We start from the raw sequence: 27,366 nt of genomic DNA, 5'->3' as shown, positions 1-27,366 counted from the left end.
TAAAAATCATAAAAAAACAGGAATAAAAATGAAAAAGACAGGAAAAAAATATTCAGAAGAACAGAAAAAAGTATTCAATACAGACGCTCCCCTACTTACGAACATTCGTGTTACGAACAACGGTACATACGAACATGTCTGCGCGCATGCGCGCATGTCAAAAAATGTTCGGAAAGAGATGCTGTAAGTTAGATTTTTTATTGCGCACCTTTTTCCGAGTACTGTAGTGCTTCTTTCCGCCGCTAATACCGACGCTTGGCGCTGTGAGAGCTCACCCAGCATTAGAGGCTCAGCAACGTGTCGAGGAGGAGGAAGAAGAAGAAACGCCTGTCGCTCATAGATAAAGCCATCGCACTCTTCGAGCAGCAAGACCCAAATATTGAACGTTGCACAAAGGTTGCAAATCAATTGAATGATGCCATACAGTGCTACCGCATCATTTATGATGAAAAATGAAGAAAACTGTGCAATCGTAGTTAGATCGCTTCTTTCGGCCAGTTTCTAGTAAATCCTCCAAGGAAGATACTCATCAACCCTCATCTTCTTCTCCGCGACCCTCAACTTCTTCCTACATTGAAGTTACGGAGGAGGAAGTAACTTTTGAAGCCCATTCCAGCGACGACGAAGAACCTCTCATGATATAAAATCCTCCTCTTCCTGCTCCTCCTCCTCCATCAAATCCTTAAGCATCGAGTACATCTTCCAAAAGTAAGTTAAACTTCATTTTATTTATCTTATTACGTACATGTACATACTGTGTGTGTCTCTCGCTCTCTCTCTCTAACATACGTAGTACAGTACTGTACGTATTCTCTTTAAACATAAATTATAATACAAAATATAGCACTGAAGCAACTTACGAACAAATTCACCTTACGAACGATCGCTCGGAACGTAACTCGTTCGTAAGTTGGGGAGCGTCTGTATAACAGAAAAAAACCCTCAAAAGAACAAAGCCCCCCCAAAAAAAATTCCCCAAGTGAATGCAATACACTTCCATAAATTTTATTTCAAGCCCGAAAAAAAAAATACTTTTTTCATATGCATCGATAGTGAGAGCTTTCGTATTTACTTTGTGCCCATGTGATGAGTCGCATTACGAGGATTACCTTTAATGACGACTCAACACGGCGTCCCTGACTAGATCGACACAAATTATGCCCAAGCTAACAAGCAGGTAATGATGGCTATTATGCATTCACAGAGAGAGGAACAAAAAAGAAAAGATTTGTGCTTGTATTTATAAAAAAAAAAAAAAAAAACAATGTTCCATTAGGAAATGTATACACTGCCACCTCTCTGTGTGCCAATTAGTCATTTTTTGTGTAATTATAAGTCAAAAGCAACCATTATTGTTTTCCTGGCAAAATGCAGGAAACTCATTTTCTTTCAAGAGAATGAGAAGGGGAAGAAAGGACGGTCATTTATTCAATACTGTAGACATAGAAACGAGTTTGGCATCAGACAGGTGATGATTTGGTCACCTCCCGACGACAAACGGAAACAAAGAGGCCCGTTCAGATTGTCGCATTACAGCCGCGTTTACAGGAGGGTTGATGGCAGGAAGTGAAAAGGTGGGTGACTTTGTGAAAAGGTCACTGGACGCCCACACTACCTGATGCTTGCTATCTCTCCATCTCTCTCTCTCTCTCTCTAGCTCTCCCCCCATCCCTACCTCTCTCTCTCTCTCTCTCTCTGAGGTCTTTGTTTGTTTGTTAGTTTAGATGAGGCCTGAATGATTCCAGGCAGAAAATTATTAGCGATGTTCAATACCATAAAAAAACAAATGAAACAAATTTTCCTATTTTTCTCATTTCTACTTCCTGATTGTAAAACGGCCGTCCTATGGCCACCGTCGCAAGTGCCGATACCTTCAAATAAGTGTAAAAAAGTGTTACTTAAATGCACAGAACAGGATATGCTCCAACATACAAATCAACAATTAAAAACATTGCGCATTGTGGATACAAGATCAGAGAGCAGGTTTTTTTTTAAAACAATTATCAAAACAAAAATATTGAACATTGCAAGTAAGCAAAAACATTTAAACAAAGATTGCAAGGAACACTGTTGTTTCACTCTGGTATTTATTTTAAAGTTGACATTTCGAAATTATGTACAACAGCAATAAAATATAAAGTATTGCATTAAAAACATTGCAAAGCTTGAGAATTGTAGTAATAAAATATCTTGTGGACTTGTGGAGCAACGGGTTATTTTCTCCTTCTTCTTAAAAAAAAAAAACGATCTTCACATTGTGCTTTCTCAATGCTACAAGTTGGCCAAAAGGAACCAGACGACTGAACTGGAGTAAACAATGAATTTAGTAGAAAAGACACAAAATACATTTCTATATTTGCTCATGCACCTCTTCTACCTTATCTTTACCACAATATCTTTGTTGACATCAGCAAGTGACAATTTGCTATCAGTTATCAAGTGGTGCTAATGAGGACCAGTAATGAGCAAGCACTACTGTAAGAGCATGAAAGCAAGCGGTCGAGTGGAGATGTGCAGCTTTACGGAACTCTACAAAAGTGACTCTATCCTCATTAGTTCACAAAAGCAACGTGGCAGTTAGCGAGCGCCTTGTTTTGAGTCAGTGGGTTTGATTACGCCAAAACTTCTTACATGGCAACTAGGGTTGCTGATTTTTTAATTCCTGATTAGCCCCTTCATGAAATTCCTGTGCAGCACGACAGTAGATATGGATACATAAAACTGAGATGTCACATTTTACAGTGTTGTAGAACTTAGCAATGGCAATATAGTAAACATGACAGGTCAAAGGTTCTCAAACATTTTGGGTGCAGGCATACATTTTTATAAAGAACGTACTCACGAGTACATTCGAACATACTCGCAACTACGTTTGAACGTACTTGTAGGCTAATCACTACAAACAGCATATTTAATATGCTAATATATAAATATGCTAAGTTTGTAGCCTTTAGCCTACGTTAGAACAAGGAAAGAGTGTGTTCACATTCTACAAACGCATTTGCGAATATGTTGAAACATATTTCAACTAGGGGTGTCAGGCCAAATTTTTGATCATAATTAATCACGATTAATCACAATTTTTGTATCTGTTCTACAAACAAAATCCATACTCTTGTTAACATACAAGTGGAAAAAAATGTTAAACTAAGAGAAATATCATGGCTACATCTTTTAGTCACTTCATAATTCCTCAAATTGAGCTAAAATTAGAAAGATGTACTGTACTGTAAAAAAAAAACGAGTGTGATATTGATTTGTGTTTAGGTCATTTTTCTGCCACTAGACGGCATTTGTAAGACGGTGACAGCTTAGTGCATTTTTTTATACTAAAAGCTATCAAATATTTAACATGAAGTAACTTTTTCTGCATTTTTAAAATTTAAAATGTTCTGCACATTTTTAAAATGCAACTTGACCCCAGTATCCACAAGTATATGCATTATTATTAGAGCTGTCAAAAAATAAAAAAAAATTAATCAGATTAATCACATTTTAGAATTCTGATTAATCGCTTAATTAAAAAGGCATTTTTTTGGCCGCCAAATTTGAACAGCATTTGTTATGTTAATTATTTTGACATTTAATGATGTCTTCAAACAAATTTATCCACAGCACACACTCATCCCCCTTTTTTTCTGAGTCAATTACTTAATAATGGTAAAAAAAAAAAAAAAAGACCCCAATATTTTGACATGAACAAATATTCTGAATGTCATAAGCAAACATTTATTAAATGTTTTAGTATAATGCATGTAGTCAAGTTTATTGCTCAAACACAACCTGTGCTACCTTTAACGTAAACATCCGCTGTCAAGCTAAAGGATCATCTGTGGTCAAAATGTATAGTCTGATTAATCTGCTTTAATATATGGATAATGCAATATTTTTTCGTGATTAATCAATGAGTTATCACTTTAACTTTGAATGCACTAATTATTGTTAAATATATTACTACTAAATTTTGGCATGGACGTGTCTTCTGCGTTGTGACCGGAATTTCCAAGTAAGGTGAGGCCAATAATCGCGCATTTAAAAAATATGCGTTAAAGGAACTTTAAATTAACGCACTCATTTTGACACCCCTAATTTCAATACATTCAAGCGTATTCGTAAATATGTTCAAACGTTCCACGCTCCCGTAGAAAAGGACAGACTATAAAATACATCAAGTGAATACAGTCATTGTTACAAGTTTACCGGGCATTATTAAGACGTTGTTTCAGAAGCGCAGTGTCAGTATGCATCTTAAAAATTACACTCAGGAGGTAACGCACATTTCTAAAATAAACAGTTTTTTTTACCCATTGTTGAACCAGTCCTCCAACCCGACTCCAGTTATCCAAAGGCACGCGCATCCCTACGAGGGGAAGCAGATGCCGCAGCACTCCATGCAGATTTCCAAGCAGTCCGACGACTCGCAGCAGGCGTCCATGATGCCACAGTCCATGTCGCAGTCGCAGGGGCAGTTGCAGTCGTCGCCCATGTCTTCGGCGCAGCAGCAGCAGCAGCACGACTCGGAGGCGCACGGGCCGCACGACGCCGGCGCCACCACCAGGTTGCAAAGCGTCAGGAACTCGCAGAAGAGGCACGCCAGGATGCAGTGGACGCAGCAGTCTTTGTGATATGAAATCCACGTTTTTTGAGAAATCAGATTCAGGAGTGGAAGCGGTTTAATTTGCAAATTAGTACGCGAGTGAGTTTTTTGCATGCGTGGCCAGAGAGAAGCGAGGAAATGTGAGAAATTTGCAGCAACGAATTCTTCACCATCCACTTTGATTAACAGACAGTTAAATAATTGCAGCATTATCATGCACAATGCTGGCTTGATCACTCAGACGATTGTCAATGACGTCTCGGAGTCGCTCGTTCCTTGGCAAACACGCCGATTAGAGTTAGCCATGCCATACACCTCTGATTAACATTTAACCTCTCCAGACCCTTTTGATGAGGTCACCTGCAAATTTGACTGAATTTACCACTACAAATTACAAATGTGCTCATTAGCTACCACAAAGGTGTTTATAGATTAGGTCAAATTAGTCACGCTTTGTCAAAATGACATGCAGGACTTGATTAATGACAAAAATGTGACTTGGGCGACTTTTTAAAGCAGAGAGTGGTGCATAGGCGCTTTTAAAATGTGGTTGTAGACAACAATAAAGGTTAGTCGATGCCCTTTTGTTAACAATGCCATTCACCATTCATCAATTTTCAAAATTAAAACATCAGGACACTGCAAGTTTGCTGAGAATCATGAATACAATAAATTCACCATGAACTATTTATAACAAGCTTAATCACTTGCCAATGGTGAACGGTGGTTGTGTTATTACTTTAGCTAATGCTAAAAGTATTCTTGGTTGACAATTCAACAGCACTAAACAAGTCAATGCACTTACCAATGAAAACTAATGAAAAAACTGAAACTAAAATTCCAAAAACTATTTTGTAAACGATATAAAATAAAACGAAAATGCTTTTTAAAAAAGAAAAACTAACTGAAACTACATTTTATGTTTACAAAACAAACTAAAACTAACTATAATTATAGCCAAAATGTCAGTTTTAGTCTTTGGTAATTAATTTAATGCATGAGCCTTTGGGGATGATTTTAAATGTGATTTATTTCAATATTAACTGGAAAAAGGACGTTTGAAAGTGTGTCGCACAGAAGTGACATCATCAAGCAACAGCCAATAGAAAAGAACCTTCAGATGACGTCGCTCATTGATGACAATTTGTGTTGGCTCGGCTCGCCTGATTTTTCATTTAACTCAGCCGAAATGCAACGCTAGGTAAGGAATGAGGTTTTAGTTAGTCATTTTACCCTGGTGTTTATTAAATATTGCACACAAGTAATACACTTTTTTTTTAACAAAAACTAATACTGAAACTAACTCAAACTTAACTAAAACTAAGCATTTTTTTAAATAACTAAAACAAATGAAAAAACAGAACTGCCATGAAAATTTATTAAAACTAACTACATTTAAACTAAACTAAAATGACAATTCCAAAACTATAATAACCCTAACATTCACCATAAATTAAACTAGCAATGTTAAATAAAAATCCCCAAATCCATTTGCTTTCACATTGTGACATCCATTATACACTTACTTTACTTCAAGTAGGCAACTACACAAATTAAGTCATTTTCATACAAATGTTATCATTATCAATGATCAAATAAACGTGCTAATTCTAAGCCAGTAACAAACACAAATTTTCCTGTCCTCTGCGCAGGTGTCGAAACTATACTTCTGAAGCAAAATCCAGCGCGTCACAATTGCTTTGGAGTGTTAAAAAGTCATGCTGATGTATGACCAAAAAAGTGAAAAAAATAAAATACTATTACAAACAGGCCACATTTGCATAACTTTCATCAGCCCATCTCGAGCTGTCGGAGAGGGCTGTTGCTGATTGGGTTAGAGGCGAAGGAGAAAGCAGGGGAGTATGGAGGACGGCATGGGAAGGCAAGCAGAGGACTGCTGGATGCTCATGTTAGATTAATCAAAGTCAATTTTTTTTTTTATGCTTAGAGGGGGTGCAGAGCTGACCAGGAGCACAGGCTTGCTGTGATATAAGCAAGATGCGTGAAGTGTGTACTGAACTTTTAATGCATCTTATTATGCTGATCTGAAGACATAAGACTTGCAGGGATGGAGCTCCTTTACTATTAAACATATGGCCGTACCCTAAGGTGCCAAGGAGAGTGCTAAACTCCTGGCTGGGCCGCAACTACTTTGTAGAAAAAAAAAAGAGAGAAAAAAAAGAGAGAGAAAGAAAACCTCAAAGCTCAGCCTAACAAACTTTGAAGGACCCAGAGGGCAGAGCCACGAGCCACGCAAGTGTTGAGAATCTAAAGAGCCAACTGTAAAAAGGATAAATAAAAAAACACAGTACACAATCATTAAGCAGTGGCCGGCCCGCTCAGCTATTCACTTGGATGTATTATTGAAGAGCAGCGATTAGTGTGGATCCAGTGAGGAGGAGTAGAAGGCGGTCATACACCGCACACAACACAACTGGACACTGACAGCCGACGCATTAAAACAAACTTTCAGACGGGCTGTACACAATTTGCTAAAGAACTTGAAAGGAAAGAAATTGAAGACACCTGAAAATGATGCTGATGACGCCTCAAGAGTAAAAAACTGCAGGAAAAAAATTTATATTAGTGGAGCCCAGAGTTCGACGCAAACATGGTGAAGCGGCATTTCACCATTATGCTGCACACAAATGGAAGTTGCCATTGGCAGTGATGTCATCCCAAGTGTAAATGTCTTTAAATCCAGATTTCATCCAATTTCACTCTGCAGTCTTGTAGTAATTTCTGAACGCTACCTTTTATTACTTTCCTTTGCTTTTAAATGTCTTGGAATCTTTTGTTCTTAAATATTGTCAATATAAATTAATTATTTTAAGAGGTATCTTTTAGATGTTGTGTGAAGCACATTGAGTTACACTGTGTATGAAACGTGCCATGTAAATAATAAAGTTGCTTTACCTTGCCTAAAGGGTTCACGAATAAGAGTGAATGGCGGGGATTTACAAAGAGGAAAGTCACTCAATTCTGAGCTTTCAAAACCAAATTACACATTATAGACAAAGTAAGCACCCGTCATGCTAAAGCAGCTTGAGGAGCGTAGCTTATTACACACAATTAAGCAAAACGGCAGCTGGATGGCAAGAGTCGACCCGGCAACACTGAACAAAAGAGGAAGAACTTCTTGGAACCCCAACGGCTTCTGGGAGATTGGTTCCGGTGCCAAAGAACACAGGGAATCCCTGGAACGAGCTCCTCCAAACTCACGCTTTTGATTTCTTGTGTTCAGGGGCCTGTTTAGGAGGCTAATTTCACAGGCAAACAGATTATGCTAATCCATGTAAACACTCAAACACAACAGCTTGGCTTTTCTTTTCTTTTTTCCGCAGGGAAATAAACACTCGAGAGCTTGCGAATTGACGCCGAGAGCTTGCGTCTGCGAAACAGTCAACAAAAAAGCCGTAATGAGACTGACTTGTTGAGCTGCTGTTTTTTTTTTTTTTGTTTTCATTTTCACCCTTGTCACCCTTTCTTGTGCACTCTATACCAATTAAGACACGTGCAACATCTCTGCAGGATGCTTTACTGTATATGTGCCTCTCCATGCTCACCCGCTACTCCACCTGATGCATAATTCAAGTGCGGCAAATCATCAAATAAAGCTGGCAACGCCTACTTTTCTCCTTCATGTAAACACACATCTCAATCGGACTGTTATAAATCAATGTCCTTAGGATGGATGCGCGCGCTAATGCTTCATAAAAGCTTGCGAGCAGCGTGGGACGCCGATGACGGCAGCGACGTCCGTCCACTTAATGAGGACCATGCAAGGCGGGCAACGAGAGAAGGGCCAGAAAGGTGCAAGAGGCCTGGCGAGGGCTGGTCATGACTTTTAATGGGCACCCCGCACTCTCAGCCCTTGTTAGGCGGTCACACCTAGTCTGTATCTATGCCGATAGTCATTATTGAACCTACCTCGGCCCCACACCTGACAAAGTGACGGCCTCACCGAGAGGCGTATGATGCTGGCGTGTCGAAATTAAAAACACATGTCTGATACCAGTGATAAACAGGAGCGGCAATGCACGCCGCCATTACAAGGTGAGTGATGGTACAAATGCACTGCCATTCTTAGGTGTGTTTCCAAGACCCTTATTGCATACGCCTGTCTGAGAAGTACGAGTAAGATACCAGATATGGGTAATGGATCGATATTGGCCTTCTTTCAATGTATTGGGTCTTCCTGAAGGCTGCTAAAACCAGCCACTGATAATTTAGGCAAAAACAAACAAACCAAAAATCCAACATTATGGAAGTCCTCCTCACCAGTAGGTGGCGCTACAATGCTAGTTCGATCCATCCGAGAAAGAAAGAGAGAAGAAAAAAAGAAAGAAAGAAAGAGGAAAAAGAGAAAGAAAAAAGAAAGAAAAAAGAAAAAGAGAAAGAGAAAAAAAAGAGAAAGAAACTAATACTATTATTACATCTGTTTTGAAAATATTCTACAAAAATCAGTAAATTCATAAGAATATTTTAAAATATTTCCCTTTTTGGAAAAACTGTAAATATATAGTTTAACATTTATTGCGCGTGTATGACATGATAAATTAATTAAAATTTTCATATTTGGTATGCATATATTTTATAAATATATCTACTTGCCAGTAAACTCAAAACAATTAATGAAGAAATGAATTGGCTTGATTTCTGATAAGTAAAAAGCAGGTTGCGATAATTTCAGTTTAGCTGTTAGTGGTTAGTAGGTTTTAGTCCTGAATTAGTTTCTAGCGAGTGGACGACAAACGACTCACCTTCGGGTAAAGACGGTTTTGGCGACCCGGTGGAGCTTCCTTTGCTGCGATGGCTGCCGTCGCTGTTGACCGACAAGCTGGACTTCAACTTCCGCTGCATTCTCTGCGAAACCGGCGTGGACGGCTGTCTGGCGATCGGCGGCACCGCTCTCGTACCGGGGGTCGGCCCTCCTATGGCGAATGAGCTGGTGCCGTTGCCGCATGAACATTTGCACGTTGTCCCCGCACCAGTAGCACTGGGGTGGATGGCATCGAGGTTGGCGGGTGCGCCGGGGCTGCTGAGGCCAACGCCATTTTTTTCTTTTTCAATAAGGGGTTGAGCTGAAAACAAAGGCATTCATCAGTCATTCTCATATTTGTCATTTGTCATTAAAAACAGGTAACAAATTATTTTTAGGGTGCTGGCGCGGATGAATAACATATCACTTTGTTTAAAATTTTGTGATACAGGTAACACATGACCCAGTTTTTACACAAACCAATCTAATCTAATGTGTTACTTGTCTCGGTGAAGCAATCTGACTACAGTCACTATCCAAAGTGACAATTAGTTACTGCATATAGATTATCAAAGTAGATCACAGGAATCTCACGTACCATTCGCTGCAAAGTGGCTGTGCCATTAAGTGCAGCTGAGAGTAACATTTGAGGAAACTTTCAATGCAATGACATTTTTAGTGTGTGTGTTTGTGTGTGTGTGTGTGTGTGGGGGGGGGGGGGGGTCTTGTTTTTGTCATTAGGACGAGAAAACTTTATTGTTCAAATGAGAAACTTTCAGTAAAACATTCTAATGACAAACCTATTTCGCCCCACCACCACCACCAATGTCATCAAGGGCACCGTGGGTAGGGATTGGAAGTAACGAAGTATAAATAGTTTGTTACTGTACTCGAGTAGTTTTCCGCAGTACTTGGTACTTTCCGGAGTATTTATTTTTTAGACTACTTTTAACTTTTATCCGTTACATTTTACCATTAGTGCCTGTACTTTTTACTCAAAACATTTTTTGGGCTCTACATCGCTCTACATTAAGTAATTGTACTTTTACTCAAGTAGAGAATGTCCGTACTTTTCCCATCTCTGACTGTGGGCATCCATTGACTCTAACTAATAAAGTAATTTTTCATCTAACTTAGTTACTTTTAAAATCAAGTAATCAGGAAATTAACTAAGTTACTTTTAAAGTAAAGTAATCAGTAGAGTAACTCCGACTTTTTCAAATTAACTATGAAATGAACCGTGTAAGCCAAGGTACCATTGTAACTGAATTTGATTATAGCAATACCATTTCTGTCAAAAGAACTTTCCTTTAACTCAGACGGCAGTAAATGCTTGACATCGGCACAACTTTATTTAAACGAGAGCGAGGACTTTGTCAGCACTCTGCCGTCAGGCTTGGTGGAAAACTTTATTCGCCCCGTTGGTTCTTAGCAAATCTTCAGAGTACGCCGCAGCGCGATATTGATCAGATGGCAAACATTTCTGCTCCGGGATGACAGGAAAAGGCGGAAAGATGTAGGGACCTCACATGTGACAGGATCACAAAAGCCGCCGCAGTTGGCGGATAGGAGCAGTACCCAGGTGAGTTGTGCAAGGGAACGTGAGATTAATATGAGGGGAAATAAAAGAGCTTGTGATAGTGTGCTTATACAAAATAGCTGCTGTCTGCAACAGTAATGATCTCCTTTTACTTGAACGCTCAGGTGGCCTCAGCAAGTCTTCCAGTCAGAAGACGGCGACCTGTCTGATAAGAAAGGCGCCGAAGGATGAGTGAGCGAAGGATATGGCATCTCGTCGAGAGGAGTACCTGCACATTCAGCTCTACTGGGAGTTCCCCTTTCGTTACCACCCCTCAGTACACATCAGAGCCCGCCAGTGCAATGCTCACTTCGGATTTGGTGAATTATTCACCGCCGTTTCGTTCGCCATTCGACACTTTCTTTACCTCCAGTCTTTCTCAACCATCCTAATTGAGCTGCTTTATAGAGCATCCCTCAAGTGTGTTGCCGTTTTAAAAAAGAAAAAATGTCGCGCTTAATGTCATTCCGAGCCTTTATTTCCATCGCTGTGTCAGCTCACAACAATTACAGTTGAACAGGAGTGAGTGTGGGAATCGGTCCTTGGCGCTTTTTCGCTGCACATCACCCAGGGAGAGGCCGGATGTGAACGTAGACGTAAAACAAAGCAATTAAACGCACTCCTCGAGCTGCTTCAATAAACAAATAAGGACTTCAGGGAAGGGGATTCCTTGCGGTCGGAATTAGACAACTGGCAAGCAGGCGGCGGAGTTTTGTATGCGGTGATTTAAAACCCACTTGATGGATTTCTCTCCGTCTGGTTTTGCGCAAGACAAAAAGGCCGTCCGTGACAATGTGGCTGCTGTGTGAAGTTTATCAACGAGACGAAAGGATGGCGATGAGGCAACAGCTGTTGTGGTTTCGCACTTTGGCGGAGCAGATGCAGCTCATCTTCGACGACGCGTTCTCTTCCCATCGCTCATACGCTCGGCAACATTTCCTCATAAACGCACATGAACGTGGGTTTTTTTCTGGACCGACCGCAACAGCTTCACTAAATAGGACGTAGTTCAACTCGACAAAGACGCATTCGGCGCATTCCAAGTTTTCTTCAGCGACTTCATTCAAGCATCAAACTTAAGGAAGATGTAATAGCATAGTCGCTTTTCCCATTGAGGTTGGCCACACGCCCATGCACATAAACACGCTCATTTGCAGAAACGCCAAAGCAGACTGGCAGGTATAATTATCTCACAGCCACGCAGGAAGCCAAACTTTCAATTTACCAAAGTAGAAATGGTTGTTAAAGTAGCCACCAATGTAAAAAAAATAAAATAAAAAAATCTAACAAAAATGAATGATCTTGCTGCTAACCGCAAAGCCATAAAAATGACTTCAACTCGTTGCGGCATGTTCTCTGAATTGTCCTGGCAACTTTTTGTTCTATTTTTATCGCAATGAAGATGAATGGACACGATGCATAATATAATATGCATAACCATTGATCACGCTAATGATGATACTGTCAGAGATGGCAATGACAGACGTGTACAGTTGCCACTCGACAAATGAAAAAATAATGAGACAAAAAAATGGAAATGTGTGGAAAGTTGTGTTGGAATTGTGCTGCGCGTAAGAAAGTCAGGGCAAAGTTCTTGTGTATATTTGGTAGGAACATAAGGGATCATCGTCAATGGATTGATCAGGTCATTTTTAGCTGGCATGTCGTGTGATCGCAAACCTTTGCGAAGGCTATAAAATTACACACAAGCACTTTGCCTTTATACTCTACATGCTAAATAAATTGTTTTGAGAAGTGCAAAGATTAATCGACAACTAAACAATTATCAAATTAAAAGACAATTATTTGATAATTGTGATTAATCCGTTAGACCAGGGGTGATTACAGAAATCACACAAGGGTGGGCATACTCGGTCCTTGAGGGCCTGAGTCCTGCAGGTTCTGGATGTTTCCCTTCTCCAACACAGCTGATTTATGATCAGCTCATAAATAAGCGCTGCATAAGCCTGATAACAATCATGTTGATTGGAAGAGGGAAACCTCCAAAACCTATAGAACCCCGGCCCTCAAGGACCGAGTATGCCCACCCTTGTGTGATTTCTGTAATACGCCATGAAATCGAACTGATTCTCTTTGTGCTGAATTAAAATGAAGCATTTACAAAAATCAACTTTTACTTTGGAAAACAAATATTCATTTGTTTGTGCTTATTCTGCGTTGTCAATTTGATGAATTTGGCCGGCCAATTTAATCGGCCGATATTAGCTGTCCTGGTGATTGGCAAAAATGGACCAATTTTTTGCTCTTTTTACACACTGACACATTACAACATGAAAGAAAGATAATGACAGTCAAACTGCCCCACTCTGCCAAAAAAAAAAAAAAAAACTGAAGGTCAATCAACAGTCATTGTAATTGTAATTCATGTCTTCGTTGGTGTAAGCATTAGGAGACCAAAACAAAACAAAGATATTTAATTCCGTGAGGGTAATTTCTTTCTTTTTTTTATCATGTTCCTCAATCACCAAAATAATTGTCAGATTAATCAGTTATTAAAATACATTTTAGTTACAGCCATATTTGTTTCCAAATTCTAATTAAAAAGGATTCCAAATGTGCAATTTGGATTCAATTTGGATGAATTTTGTTGTGATATTTGAGCCTTTGTTGTTGCATAGACAGTACATTTCTATGCTAAATAAACAATGTATAGTTGACAGTCTGACGATAAGCAGCAAAAGAAAAAAAAATACAAAAAGGAATAAACTCAAAGAGGTGTGCTCTTAAGACAAGATGGAGGCACTGGTCCAAAACAGCAAGGATGCATCCAATTTTACTTACATAAAATGTTTGTTGTTTTTTTTAATTAAAAGCTGTCTTGTTGCTACATCATTGCAGAGATAAATGAATGTACCGATCCCGACAGGATGCATTAAAACCTCATGTATCGTGCACGCACACACACAAAAACACACATACACCACGGACCAAATTGGACTTGTAACCGCCCTATTTCTAGCACATCAACAACTGTTGAGAGTGTACATCTGTAGTTGAATAAAACATGCTATTCCCCTGCACACGCTGTCACACACATCAGAGGGGAAACTGCGGGGTGAGTGCTTCTTGACTGTCTAAGCAGCATCCCAATTTGGTCACCGCTACCACTAGTTGACAGGCTGGGATATCTGGGGAGCATTTTTAAAAGGCCAGTGTTTGATGGATTCATGAAGAACACACAAATATAATTGCCATTTGTCACAGAGTACTTCAGCGGCGACGCCACACGGGGACCAAGCGCCGGAGAGCCTGGAGAGTGCCGGAGATGTGGGGGGGTCGCTCGCGGATCACTCTGTGTGTAAAAGCAACACCTTGTTTTTTTGACACAGAAAATAGGTCCTATAGGAAAAGTTGAAAATTGCACCCGGAAGACAAAAGAGGAGGCGCAAGTATGTATATATATAGTATACACACACACACAGGCGAAAAATATACATGCACGCAGCCAGCTGTACAAACAGCAATTGTGAAAAAGGCAAGAACATGAAAGTCTAACAACGAGGCCAGGATGAAGATTGCCAGGAGCCCAATAACAAGCATTTTGAATATGAACGCCCAGCAGGGAGTGACTGATGAAAAGTGTTTGCCCAGATGGATTAGAACGGCCATCATGGCGCTCACAGTCATTCAAACGTCACAGCATGTCAAGCAAATAAACAAGCCAATCCGGAGCTCGTATTCATCCGCTAATTGCCATTATTGCACAATGCAAAGACTTTGGAGCCGAATGGAAACGGCGGTGTCATTCTGAGCCAAGTTCCGAAAGGAACAAACCGCAGGAAGATCGGAAATGCTAATTCCCTACGCCGGTGTTTTGTTTATCTTTTGTGCGGCGGCATTAGGAAAGCGTGTATATTTTCCGCCCGGCTGCGCATGTACCTGCATGATTGAAATGCTAATTTGTCAAATGTGCAATGACCTAGCCAGAGTCCTCCCTACCACCATCAGCGCCAAAACAGCCCCAGGTATCATCTCTCCTCCTAACAAATAGCAGTGTGTGGAACAGCCCCTGCCTTTCAATCCAAAGGGATATATTTTCTCATTAGAAATTATACATCTTCCCCGTCCATATTTATAGACGCAAAACCAGGGGAATTATACGACAGAGAGAGCGAGGTGGGAAAGAGAGAGGAATATATAGTACAATGAATGTTATTACAAAAGGGCTCTGATTGAAATGTTCCTTGGGCGTATCAAAGCCATGTTTACCATTTGACCTTCCAAACTTGAAGACAAGGACTTTCTTTGAAATATGCAAAAGATGCGCTGGCTGGAAAACAAGTCACCTCAAAGTGCCTTCACAATAAATATGATTTAGCATGCCAGGATGTTGACATGATGCCAAAATGGAATCATGACTGTGTGTTGACATTATCCTGTCAATGCTAATCCCTGAAAATGGCCTAATCTAGAATTCAGGGTTCTCGATGTTAACAATCAGCTATATTCAGTCAATAAGTACCGTGATGACCGTACACATACAGTCAAGTCGGTAACCTGGCAATAGCCAGATTGATAATTATGATTCACTCAAAGGAGTTCTTCACATTAGCAATCTGGGAGTGCTCCGCAGTGATTTGCTCGAGAAAGGTTGGACATCCTGTACAATACTTTGAGCTGATTGGACGATGCGGCATCTTGTGCATATTTGTTTTGATCAATCACGGCAACGGATGAAAATGTCGTCTTTGATCTCGTCTTGGGAGGAAAGAAAAGCACGAACATCTTTACCAGATAAAAATGCACAAAGCTCCTCTCGCTGTTCAATAAATATTCAAAAAGGAAACGGTGAATAATTATACGAGAAAAGAATTAATTGTGGCGTCCATTTGTCTATGTTAGGTTTGTTTGTTTCCCCCGGCGTCAGCATTTCCTGGTTACAGTAAAGCAATCAGCAACTCATGCATGAACTGTTTGGGCTCTGGCACTCCGTTTTTTGGGGGCACTCAGAACAACTGAGCGATACATTTGAACAATGCTTAAAGTTTCCAAACGATCGGAGCAAAGCAATGCGCGCTCAGAGAATATTTACGAACACACCCACCGTAGAGTGGTGTGCAGGCATCAGAATTAATTTCCGAACCTGAGGGAACCGGGATTTTTGGAGCATGTACCAACACAAATTTTAATATATACAACTGATTATTCACACGTCGGAGGAACATCCAAATTATGAAAAAAAAAAAAAGAAGTGTGATTTATAGTCCGAAAAATACAGTCGATTGATTTATTTTTTAGATCATTATGTCAATTATTTTTATGCCTGGACACAAATATAAAACTTAAAAAAAATAATAATAATTTATGGCGTAATCCTCCACAACTGAAGACTGTGGTAGCAATAAAATCTACAAATGCTCTTGTCAGGAGTGCAAGGTGATGTGACATGTGCTAACAGAAATGTCACCAGTTCCACTGCATCTGAGGGGGTGGGGACATTACTGACACTTAACAAACACTGTTGTGAATTTGTCCCAGATGAAATAATGATGATAGTGGCGATGGAAGTGGCAAGATGATGATGAGGATAGCGGAATTACCTGCGTGGATACTCATCAACGACAGCGACACTCTGGTTAAGTGTGGCTTCGATTAGCTGTCAAGACTCATCTCAACGTGGAAATGTTGCATTATTTTGCTGTTATTTTTTGTGTTCTAGTTGCACATCCAATTGAGTAAAAAATATATCCCAACTTTCTGCTAGGGATGTAACACTATCCAAACGTCACTATACGTATTATCACATTATGAACTTCATGATGACGATAATATTGTGGGAAGGTTGGCAATATCATAAAAAATATCACAATATTGTATCAAAACAGCACAATATTGTGTTTTATACATAATAATAGCTGTAGGTTAATGGCTTCGCTCATCTTGAATTAGTCTGTATAGAGTGTCCACGGCATTCTTTCTTTTTAGTTTTTTTTGGCTCTGATAAAGTATCATAGTCGTAGTACAGTAGTTCACAATGCTGTGTTTGGATGAAGCGGGCGAAAAGTTTTTATTTTTTATGGCTGCTTCATTTATTATTACATGACGACAATGATATGGCGATCATCGTAATCGTTACATCTCGACTTTGTGTGAAACTAAATTTTAGGGCTGTCGACAGTCGGTCGAGGCATTTTATAAGTTCAGTGATTAAGTACAGTTCACATGTTTATATAGCTAGTCTATATAGCACTTTTATCTACACCATATGGTGCCCAAAGCGCCTTACAATTGAAGCCTCACATTTACCCATTCACAAAAATGGTCGGCTGCTGCCATGCCAGGCGCTGCCAGGTCCACTGGGAGCAAATCAGGGCTCAGTGTCTTGCTCAAGGACACTTCAACATGGTCACTAGGAGTAATGATCGAACCCACTACCTCACCCACCTGACTCTACCACTGAGCCATGCCGACCCTAATAGTGAAAACCTTTAAAAGACTGCAAGTCAAAGTATTCATTAAGTTAACAACTAATTGAGATAGATAAACTGTCTTTCATATGACATATTGCAAGACCAAAACATTTATGCATAATAAATCCAATATTATTTATTGTAATACTGATTTTTTTTGTGTGTGTGTTAGTTAAAAAAAATACATGGGAGGAGAACCTTAAAAAATAATGGTATATTAAATTACAATATCACAGGCTGGCCTCTATGCAGCATACAACGCTGCTCGTGTTGTTCCAACAGTAAAATGCCTGACTCGGATGTACGAAATCAAAATTCCCCTTCACAGGAATATTGTTGAGTAGATGCCATTCGCATTCAACGACGCCTTCCCCCTCCCACCACCCTATTTTTCAACACAGTTATGTGGAATTTGGTAGTGTGCTAATATAAGTGCTCATCCTGTAGCAGAAACACTTGTATTACTTCTCATGTAGTTGCACAAGTTTGTGCCATTCTCTAATGACATTTCCTGTTTCTCGCAATTTGAAAAGAGTGCCCTCAACGAATGCTCGATGGAAGCTCACATTGCAATAACGTCTCAAAACGACATGACTCAGAGGCCGGTTGTGGGAGCTGCCAGGCTCCTAAAAACAAACCCCACCCTCCTCCACCCCACACAGGAGTGTGTGAGAGGAGGAGGAAAAGTTGCTGAGGGAGGGCGTCAGAGTTGAAGCCATGACTCAAATATTCCGCCGACTTCATTATCCATGCGCCTTAACACAAGTTCCACAGGAAGTTCAAGCCTTTGCGCGGGAAAAGTGCACGGCGCACAACAGCATCTACAGTATGTGGCCCACTAACCGATTGACGCTCCCTAAAAGGCCAAAGACATCTGAGGTGTGACTGTGGGTCACAGAGAGGATTGTCAGTCTATCAAAACAGCCCCACGCCGAGTTCCTTTATTTGCTCAGTAGCAATCTCAGCATTAACCCTCCACTAATGGGACAGCTGTGGGTCAGCGCCTCACATCTCAGGGATGCCAATCAAAACTCTAAGCTGAGAGAATCAGCCTTCGGGACGGAGGTGCTCGTCCGCCTCTGAGTGGCTTCTTAAACGGCGAGACGCACATATCGATTTTAGCTCCAGCCTGAAAGGGAGAGGGGGGGACGGGGCAGGCTGGATGGCTTCAGCCTGAGACGGAGTCAGGACAGCAGCCATGCAACCATCCCCCCTCCCGCCCCCTCTCTGGTCACCCTCTGCTGCTCAGCGGGGGCCTGACAGAATGACCTCACAGCGAGGCATTGAACCTACAAACACGAGAGAGCCAGGGAGCCGCAAGCTCAGGGGCTGGCGAGGGCAACAGCAGCACCGATCTCAGTAATAGAAAAGGGTTTTAACCTTAATGTTGGAGCCAAACCCTGTTAGAGGCCACGTAATCCCCCTTGTGCCGTTCGCATTTAAACTGGCTGGAGTACTTTTTTTCCCCCCTTTATCACCACCACCTTCCCCCTCTGGAAAAGATGCCGTCGTGTGTGGCGCACTTGGTAAACATACTGTAAAGCCTGCCATAAACAACTGAAGTAAATACCACACATTTTATTTTAGTGCTTCACCTAAACTTCTCTACTTTTAATAGGAGCAATAAACAAAAAGTGCCTTGCTTGTGAGAGGAGGCAAAAGCAGCCAGGCCTCACAAGTGACATTTAGATACTAAAGGTCATTTGTCGTTAAAACAGTGGGTCTTAACCTGGGTTCGATCGCAACCCAAGGGTTCGGTGAGTCAGTCTCAAGTGTCCGGCGGAAGTCAAGACACAAACCAAACTCAAATGATTTGGAATGATCCACCCCACTTGGCCATTATTGGCTGCAGGTGATCACACTACCTCGTTTGGTCTATCTGTGCTGCAAGGAATTTGATGCGCTCAATGTGGATGTTGTGATGGTTGTGTGATTTCTTTCTATGGTGAGATAAAAAGAAAGTGGTTGGACGAATATGTGCAATATGAATCCACGTTTATAACGAAACGTATGGTGTTCAATTCTGGGACCTCTACTGTTTTCATTGGGTTCCATCTCAAGAAAACAATATTGGTTGTTTTAAAGTGCTTTATAAAAATAGAGTGCAGTTGAGTTGAGTGTCCTAACTGCCTGATTTGCAATGCCAAGTTGAGCAATTCAAGTCCAGCACAATTAGCTAATTATCGAGCAAAACTAAAGGAACACATCCTTACTGCTGCATTGAGATGGGAAAACACAAAAACACGCTTGCTGAATTCAAGGTCAAAAGAGCCAGATTCCATGGAAAGGCTTCTCTCTCTGTTCATTTTGTTCACCAGTAAACCCTATAGCGATGTCGTGAATTTGAAAAAAAATTATACATTTTATTTTTCAATAAATAAGGGTAAAATTAATGCGCATAGGAAACTAGTGGACTTCAGTTCCTCCAACAAGGTTAAGAACCACTGCGTTAAAATAACTTTACCTCTCTTGTACTGTCTGCAGCAATAATTAGACAACTCTTAAACCACAATCAAAATCCATATGCTTTCTTGGCAATCGGGGTATGCATAACTAATCATGTGGCTCGAGTATGTCGACTATTAAAGAAAAAAAACACTGAATACACTTGGGCACTTTCGGGTGAAATATGCTAATTAGCACACTTGAAATTTCCCATATGAAATCTATCTGTGGCAAGACAATGAGAAAATAATTATAACAGAGGTAGAATTACAATGGCCATTTTAATCAACCCCTGCGCTAGCATTTCACCCTATTTATACCATTTTGGATTCCGTGACCCACTGCTAAGTAATCACTTGAAAATAACGTCGGAGTTCATAATGGCTCTATACTTTAGAAACATTGTTTCTGCACAGAGAGGGCTCGGAGGACTACAAAGAAGATATGAATCTTGCATAACAACAATCACGCAGTTCATGTAGCTGAAAAGGAAAACTAACAGGAGGTTAAAAAGTCTTGAAGTACTTTGGCAACTTGGAGGCAGCTTGAGAATGTTGATTTACTTTCGCTTTGATTCAACTCCTTTTAGTAGTTATGCATGTAAATCACAAATGGCAATCTTCCATTAGGAAATCTATTTCACGTCAGTTATTAGAGGTCACAAATTCACTTCCAAAGAGGTCAATTGAGCGCACAGGTAATAACCTTGAAGGTGTGCTGCTCAAGTCCAATCAGAGAGTCACACAAAAGGTGATCTTTCTTTAAAAAAAAGTCGTGCTATTTGACGGGCCTTTCGCACGACAGATAAAAGCAGCAAGTAAGGTCATCTTTATCGGGCATTCAAAAGTATTTGACAATCCGGTGAATAATGGTGACGATTAAACCCCTCAAACCGGTTGCAATTTATTCAGGGGTGAAGCAAAGGGACTCAGGGTCCTGTGTGCAAGAGATACGAGCTGCTGGAAAACCTAAAAGCGTCTCTGGGGAATGTCTGCCGACAACCCCAAACCCCTCCAGGATGGAGGAGCCACTGAGGAAGCCTTCCCCGGTGACAGCCTTGCTTCAGATTTTGTACTTTACTGTAGTGGAACAAATCTCAGGCGGTTGACAATCCCCGCGGTAGCTGCACTATAACCTTCCAACTGTAAAACCTTTTAGAAATGATCAAAGTCAGCTATTTAATTTCAAACAAATTAACTGAAAGCCTGATCAGATATTCTTATCCTTTCACAAATAATTTAATAGTAATCAAAAATACTAAGAATGAATTCTGGTGTCTGACGGAATGTTAAGTTTGTGTTAAAACTGATTTAGACAATTTACATCATTGTTGTCTGAACATTTTGCACAGGTATTATTTTTTAATAACTGACAGCTTTAATAGATTAAAATCGATTACAATTGTAATCGTCTTAAATGACTGAAACAAAAAGAAAAAGAAAAAAATCAAGATTTTATTTTTGGGCTATATCACCCAGCCCTAGTCTGACAAAAAAAAAAAAAAGACAGACGAGAGAATTTCTGTGGTAGAGGCTAGAGTTAAACAAAAAAAAAAAAAAGAATCACTTTTGGCTTTACTGCCACCAGTCTTGTATCTATTATCATCAAAATCTACAAGCACCATGGGCGACACAAATACATGCTTCCCTCTCAGAAAAGCATGTTTATCTTCCTGTTGTAAAGCGAGCTCCCTTCAAACGCTAAAAAAAGGATATGTACTGTCAGTACAACAATATAGTTGACTTCCTCGTGTTGTGAGAATGTAGCGCCGACGTAGCATACACAAGCTTTAAATCACATGGCGAGTGAGAGCTCAGGAGCAGGATGCAACCAAGCAGATGATCTCTTATTGATTTCCTGTTGCTGCAACCGGTGAGGGCTCTCAATTAACACGTGGAGCAAGGATCTGATAGGCCCCGGGTACAAAACGGGAAGACCTCAGACAACAATGAACTTTGGCTTTTCAAACTCGTATATAGTTCGAGATGTTGAGTCACACTTCTCTCTTACACACTCATTGTTTGTGTGGGGGTGCGGCAAGATCAAATACGAGCGCAAAACTGTTGTCACATGGGCTTATTTCCCGATAAAAGAGAAACGCGCCTCCCTTCAGGAGAACAATACTCACACACCTGACAAGCTTAGAAGACCTCTTGACAGAAGAAATTTTTTTCCCCCTTCTTTTTGCAACCAAATCGCTCCCTCACTCTGGTAAACAAGCCCCTGGATAACCATTAAACTTAATATCGAAAAAAGCAGACCTGGAAAAGTTAACAAGATCGAAACAAAAGAACTGTTGTGTCAAATTCAAACACGGTCCTTATTATAGCTCACGCACTGTCATGGAAGCAATCAGCTGCTATTAGCCTGACCCGACACATTTTTCCTTCTCCTTTGTAAACACGCACGGTTGGGAAAAAATGTCAGCAAAAATGACACTGACGCTCACTTGACGTGTCTTCAAGTCGGCAGGGTTCATTCGTACAAAGAAGCCCAACGTAACACACCAATCAATCAAGATTTTACAGCCTCACGTTGGAATAATGACTAATAAACAACTACTGAACTGCATCTAGGCAAGCACATTTTGCTAAATTGAAGCGCAAGTTGCCGGCCATGTTTGATGGTTTGTGGCGGCTGATCAACACTCAGACTCAAGCGATGAGCAAACTCAATCGCAGATTCAATGGAATTTGAGGACACTTGACATATAGGAGTCTAATGTGGAGAAGTTGACAGCTCGTCAATCATTGTTAAAGTGTGGCGTTTGCCGTTTACTCAAAGTGGCAGACGTCTTTTGTATGCTGCCAAAATGGCTGCGCTAACGCCCATTTTGGGACGCGTGACGTAAACGTCCGGATCTCTATTCGGCCAACTGATACCCATCGAGAGCTCTAGTGAAAGACTCAAGGTTGACTGAACTGTTGTCCCCTTACAGGAGCACAGGATGGATTGTTGTTGTTTTTCTCTCCTTTCATTGTTTTTCTTCTCATCTGCGGAAAAAAAAATAGGCGCTCTAAAATGCAACTCCCCTTCTTTTGGTCAAGTTTTGCTACACTTTGTCTCTTGGACATGTGTCTGTTCCATTTTGTTGCACCCTGTGGTACAACACAAATAAAGCTAATCTGATTCTGAAGATACCAACTACATCCGGCAGCAATGGTATTGCTGGTCTAAATGCCCATTTTCAATTTAGTGCTGATACACCTGAATTAACGCCAAATGGAGCCAAAAAATAATAATCGCAATGCTGTCTTGACAATTGTTTGCTGTGGGCTACAAAAAAAATACTGTTGGTGAGATGCAATAAAGCCCTAGCAGGATTTCCCCCTGGAAAGGAAGTAAAAGGACAATGGAAATGAGAAGCCAAGCTGCGGCGGAATGAGACGGCAAACATGTGGGCCACTGGCTTGCCAACAAAGGGCCTCAAGGTGCCATCTTGCTATTATTGCAACTGGAAACACTGGAGCTTGTATTTCAGTTGGCCAGCAAACTCGAGGCCTCGTGCGCACGCACCGTCAAACTGTCAAAACATTCACTCTTGACATATTTTTTTGTTGTTAGGTAAGAAGATATTACTCAACCAGCAGACTGTGCCGTGTTGCCGACATGCAATACATTGTGGGTAAGAACACAGCACCGCAAATAAAGGAAGTGTTTGTGTTTCGCTTTCATATGGAAACCAAATGCTAAATATTGTGCCATTTTCATTTGTTTCCCACCAATTAGTATTTCTCAACATGTCCCATTCCTGTTTGTTCAAACGTACTTCTTATTGGCTCGCAGTGGTCCTCCTGGGTCACGCGACTGGTGGATGGACCCGATGCTTCGGCGTCACGGGCATCTACGGTCAAAAACATTGAGTTAGCTAAGGAGAGAGAGAAAAAAAAAACAGCCTCTCACAACAAAAGACCAAAGACTCCAGATTGTGTTTGTCTCAGCTGTTATCCAAAACAAATGTAAACGTTTACAGAAAGGTCAGATGACACCGTATGACTGGCGATGGGATGAGCCAGAGTGCCACAAAAAAAAAAAGTAAAATTGAGAAAAAAAAATTCTAACAAATGGTTGCACAACACAGTGTGGCTGTGCTGGTTCAGGTGAAAGCCTTTCCAGAGTTCTGGATCTCATTTTCAGTACTTGTGCTCCCGGCTGGGCTCTACCTGCCATGAAAGCAGCATTCATGCTAAAGTGGAAAAAAGTGCGTAAGCGTCAACAGCTTCACTCGTGCACTCCTTTGACTTCTCGTCTTGGGAGGAGGGGAGACGAAAACAATCCCCTTTATTGGTGTGGTTTGAGGGCAGTTTTCAGCCATGTTTGCCATTCTCGTTGGAATGATGCTCACAAGCGTGTTTGGCAAAGCTGGAGAGAGTGATATTCCGCTGATAGATTGAGGCGGGATGGGGGGACAGCAGTCCTGGATAGATGCGACGCAGTAGGGAGATGATGTATGGCAGTGACGTTAGCGTTAGCAGCGCTACCTCGTGATGCATCGCAGTATTTAGTGATCACGGTTAGAAACGAATTGGTCTACTCCCGCTACATCCCCGCTCCCCTGGGAGGGAAAATCCAGTCTTAAGCGCAGGCGCCTTTGAAGGGGCCGGCGAAAATCCATTCGCAATCCAGTAGCCTGACTGATTGCTTACTTTGTCCTACTTTGCTATTTTTTGACAGTGCTGTAATGATGCTTGGTATAAATAGGATGGTTAACGCTTCATTGCTTGTTTGAAGAAAAATGAAAAAAAGGAGGGTGTGGAGTGGGGCGGGTGGATTATTTTACATGTGATAATCTAACTAGAAAGTTAATTAAAAACTATAATTGGGCTGTGGTTTTCTGTTTGTAGTCACCAGGGTGTTTCTGTGGACTTTACTAGGAAGGAAGACAAAAAAAAAAAAACATGGCCACGGCGCATCACTTAACAACACAAGACAAGGGAAAGCGCTTGCATCATTCTGACGAGTTTTTACTGTTTTAGCTGCAAAAGAGCAACATAAAACAGTGTTGATAAAAACTGTTGATAAAAAAAAAAGCTCACACTGTATTTGTGAAGGCCATATCGCTCAAATTGGAAGTTATTAGTTGCCACCTAATAACAAATCTGGGTACTGTTTATTCCTGTATTGACACACTTTCTATTTACACAGCCAGGCCCAGTTTTCATGTATGACTCAGCATGATTTAGTAAAAGTCCCCGTGTCATGGAGGAGGAGTGTGCTGGCCAAAGAACTTCTCTTACTAGAAGTTAAAATGAACACAAAGGTGAAGGTTCTCAAAGAGTGTGGCCTTCAACTGTTTCCTGTCACACCAGACCGGACAGGCGACATGCATTCCTGATGAATGATGTCAATGTCACACTTCAGACGGTTTCAACACAAGAGAACATGTTTGTCTATACATATTAGGACTTCACTCATCGCTCACCATGATTCATGCAGTCACAAAAATAAACATATTATTCAATTATTACTTATAATGTGTCAATCAAAAGGGGACATTATTATTATTATTGTTGTCACAGGGCAAGCATCTTGGGACAAGGCTGCTCGATCAGCTCCCAAATTCAACAGATTTTCATGTTTGTTGTTAGATATGACAAGAGATGATACAAATAACTAGGGAAAAAAATCTGCAATTTAAAAATTCAGCCGGAATCATAGCCATGTTAGTAAGGTTTGGAACAAACCAATCCGTTTGTAAATCTGTCGAGAATTCAGCACACACTTTACCACAGACAATGCACCAGAGCAGTCCCGTGTCCTAAGATGGCCGACCAGTGACCATGCTGCCGACTACGCCTTGAGCCATCTAGCGTTCGAATGCTGCATTCGAGGATGGTCGGAAGTCGGACTATTCTGAGTTCAAACCAGGAAGTGTGTACCGGAACGCCCCCTTGAACACGAAGTCGGAAAATTCACAGACGGATTACAACGTGACGTCAATCTACAATGGCAACCCCTTTGGAAATGCAGACCGTGAATGGTAAAACACAATTTACTTAGGTATAAAACTAGATAGCTTTCTTTATTCATAAAGATTCAACATAACTTTGCGTAACACAATGTACGTGACAGTATGCCTCTTTCTCCCTGCATGAAATTATACGATGAACTACTGAACTGTATGAAAGGTTTAAAAAATACTTAAAAACAAGTTATCATTATCCGCCATTGTGGTTGTTTACTTTCGCCTTGAATGCTTTCAGATCGGAACTGGGAAAAACCAACTCAGATGAATCCGACTTCCAACTATCCTCAAATGCAGCATTATCTATTGGTATCGGACCAATGCCTTGCAATATGAATGAATGACGTTTATTTTGCCACACACACACACACACACACACAACACAGAAAAGAAAACACAAACATCCCTCTGAATAAATCAATCACCCGGAAAAGGCAGAAGCTTTTGATGTTTTTGTTTTTAGGTGTGGGAGGGGATTTTATTGTTTCAAAACTATAGCGGTATCGGTGACTACTCAAGAGTTGAGTACTCGTACCGGTATCAGGTGGAAAAACAGTTATTTTAGATGCATAATAATTATCATTATTTCAGTAAATATACTATTTGTGAAATTATTTTTGGTAGTGTGTGACTTAAAAAAAAAAAATCTAAAATACACTACATAACATAGCATACAAATACTGCAGGTCCCCTCAGTTGGAAAGGCAACTTGGTAGGATGAAATTGGCAACATTAGAAGAAGAAAATAGCAGAAATATACATCTTATGGAAAACTGCATTCATCGCCATAATTGCATCTTACCGTGAACGATGGGCAGCAAAGGGGAGCACGTCTCCGGCTGGGGGCTCCTTTCTGGCCCATGCTGAGGATGGCCGCTCTCCGTGGACATGAAACCGTCAATCTCCAATGTTTCTATCCGCCGTGTAATTCTTCTTTTGCGGGGGGACAAAAGTCACCTCATTTGGCTTGGAGACACGAAGCAAGGCGGTTAGTTAGTTACCTGAGCTGCAGTAGTACTGAGAAAATGTCCCATTTCGCCTCTTTTTCTGACAAACTTGTTGAAAGTTGCCGGCAAACATTGTTTAGAAAGACGCCGCTTACCTTTCACAACATGTCACCTCCTTCGCTTCAAATCTGACGCACTCCCATCCTTCTTTTTACCCAATGCTGCACGGAGGCGAAAATAACGACGGCTAATAACCGTAAACTTTTCGAGACGAGTTGTGAGGCTGCAGTGTCCAAAAGTTTGACTTCGCGCAGATGTGTCTGACGTCCCAAACTTTCTGTGTGTGTGGGTGTGAGTGTGTGTTTTCTAGAGAGGAGAGCCGAGAACTTTTCATCATATCCGGATTCCTTCGGAGCTTCTTTCCTGCCTTGCCTCCTTGGAATAAATCACATTTCCTACATTTCTTTACAAACACCAATCACATAAGTAAGTTGATTAATTAATAAAAAATTAAAAAGAGTCACACAAAAAAACAAAAGTTAAAAAAACAAAGCCAGTCATCAGGTAAGATTTTCGTTCAATGTGTACAGTACTAAATACATTAAGCACAGATATACACAAACAATCACCATTGATTAAT

General features: G+C 40.7%; 1 protein-coding gene across 1 annotated transcript; it reads right to left on the bottom strand.

The window, feature by feature from the left end:
- Positions 1-2,095: 2,095 nt before the first annotated feature.
- On the bottom strand, positions 2,096-27,066 carry mdfic (MyoD family inhibitor domain containing). Its single transcript, XM_077544624.1, has 5 exons — positions 26,882-27,066; positions 26,582-26,745; positions 23,584-23,658; positions 9,361-9,681; positions 2,096-4,617 (listed from the first exon to the last, which is right to left on the bottom strand). The coding sequence occupies exons 2-5, from the start codon at positions 26,667-26,669 to the stop codon at positions 4,361-4,363; spliced, it is 741 nt and encodes a 246-aa protein (XP_077400750.1). The 5' UTR covers positions 26,670-26,745; positions 26,882-27,066; the 3' UTR covers positions 2,096-4,360.
- Positions 27,067-27,366: the final 300 nt, after the last annotated feature.

The sequence above is a fragment of the Vanacampus margaritifer genome, chromosome 15 (genome assembly GCF_051991255.1).
Source record: "Vanacampus margaritifer isolate UIUO_Vmar chromosome 15, RoL_Vmar_1.0, whole genome shotgun sequence".
Lineage (NCBI taxonomy): Eukaryota > Metazoa > Chordata > Actinopteri > Syngnathiformes > Syngnathidae > Vanacampus > Vanacampus margaritifer.
The sequence above is the reverse complement of the archived record's forward strand: the minus strand, read 5'-3'. Positions and strand labels throughout refer to the sequence as shown.